Raw genomic sequence first — 2030 nt, 5'->3', positions numbered from 1 at the left:
TAAGTGACTATTTGANTATATAATCGCTTTTATTATAGTGACTATTTAATATATAATCACTTTGATTATGTAATATATAATCATTGTGATTATAGTGATTTGATGTATAATCACTTTGATTATAGGGATTATTTTGTATATAATCACTGTGATTACAAGCACTTTGATTATAGTGACTATATAATATATAATCACTTTGATTATATTGATCATTTTATATATAATCACTGTGATTATTTAATATATTATCACTGTGATTATTTAATATATTATCACTGTGATTATAGTGACTATTTAATATATAATCACTTTGATTATAGTGATCATTTGATATATAATCACTGTGATTATCTAATATATAATCATTGTGATTATAGTGATTATTTAATATGTAATAACTGTGATATAGTGATTAATATATAATCACTGTGATTATATTGATCATTTAATATATAATTACTTTGATTATAGTGATCATTTGATATATAATCACTGTGATTATAGTGATCATTTAATATATAATCACTTTGATTATAGTGATCATTTGATATAAAATCACAGTGATTATAACGATCATCTGATATATTATCACTGTAATTATAGTGATCATTTGATATATAATCACTTTGATTATAGTGACTATTTAATATATAATCACAGTGATTATAATGATCATCTGATATATTATCACTGTAATTATAGTGATCATTTAATATATTATCACTTTGATTATAGTGATCATTTGATATATAATCACTGTGATTATAGTGATCATTTAATATATAATCACTTTGATTATAGTGACTATTTAATATATAATCCCTTTGATAATAGTGATCATTTGATAAAAAATCACAGTGATTATAGTGATCATCTGATATATAATCACTTTGATTATAGTGATTATCTGATATATAATCACTTTGATTATAGTGATTATCTGATATATAATCACTTTGATTATAGTGATCATTTGATATATAATCACTGTGATTATTTATATAATCACTGTGATTATTTAATATATTATCATTGTGATTATAGTGATCATTTGTGATTATAGTGATCATTTAATATATAATCACTTTGATTATAGTGACTATTTAATATATAATCACTTTGATTATAGTGACTATTTAATATATAATCACTTTGATTATAGTGATCATCTGATATATAATTACTTTGATTATAGTGATCATTTGTTATAAAATCAGTGATTATAGTGATCATTTTATATATAATCACTGTGATTATTTAATATATAATCACTGTGATTATTTAATATATAATCACTGTGATTATTTAATATATTATCACTGTGATTATAGTGACTATTTAATATATAAGCACTTTGATTATAGTGATCATTTGATATATAATCACTGTGATTATAGTGATCATTTGATATATAATCACTGTGATTATAGTGATCATTTAATATATAATCACTTTGATTATAGTGACTATTTAATATATAATCACTTTGATTATAGTGATCATTTGATAAAAAATCACAGTGATTAAAGTGATCATTTGATATATAATCACTGTGATTATAGTGATCATTTAATATATAATCACTTTGATTATAGTGACTATTTAATATATAATCACTTTGATTATAGTGATCATTTGATAAAAAAAATCACAGTGATTATTGTGATCATCTGATATATAATCACTGTGATTATAGTGATCATTAAATATATAAGCACTTTGATTATAGTGATCATTAAATATATAAGCACTTTGATTATAGTGATCATTTAATATATAATCACTTTGATTATAGTGACTATTTAATATATAATCACTTTGATTATAGTGACTATTTAATATATAATCACTTTGATTATAGTGATCATTTGATAAAAAATCACAGTGATTATAGTGATCATCTGATATATAATCACTGTGATTATAGTGATCATTAAATATATAATCACTTTGATTATTTGATATATAATCACTGTGATTATTTATATAGTCACTGTGATTATAGTGATTATTTGTGATTATAGTGATCA

General features: G+C 20.8%; 1 protein-coding gene across 1 annotated transcript in view; it reads left to right on the top strand.

Moving 5' to 3' along the window:
* Positions 1 to 727: 727 nt before the first annotated feature.
* LOTGIDRAFT_143440 (hypothetical protein) overlaps positions 728 to 2030 on the top strand; it is a gene marked incomplete at both ends in the record, with an annotated part of 2473 nt that continues 1170 nt past the window's right edge. The window contains 2 exons of the mRNA XM_009053926.1: positions 728 to 989; positions 1045 to 1204. Coding sequence (XP_009052174.1) covers positions 728 to 989; positions 1045 to 1204 — 422 coding nt within the window. The remainder of the gene's footprint in view (positions 990 to 1044; positions 1205 to 2030) is intronic.

This window comes from Lottia gigantea, assembly GCF_000327385.1.
Source record: "Lottia gigantea unplaced genomic scaffold LOTGIsca_203, whole genome shotgun sequence".
NCBI classification, from domain to species: Eukaryota; Metazoa; Mollusca; class Gastropoda; family Lottiidae; genus Lottia; species Lottia gigantea.
The sequence above is the reverse complement of the archived record's forward strand: the minus strand, read 5'-3'. Positions and strand labels throughout refer to the sequence as shown.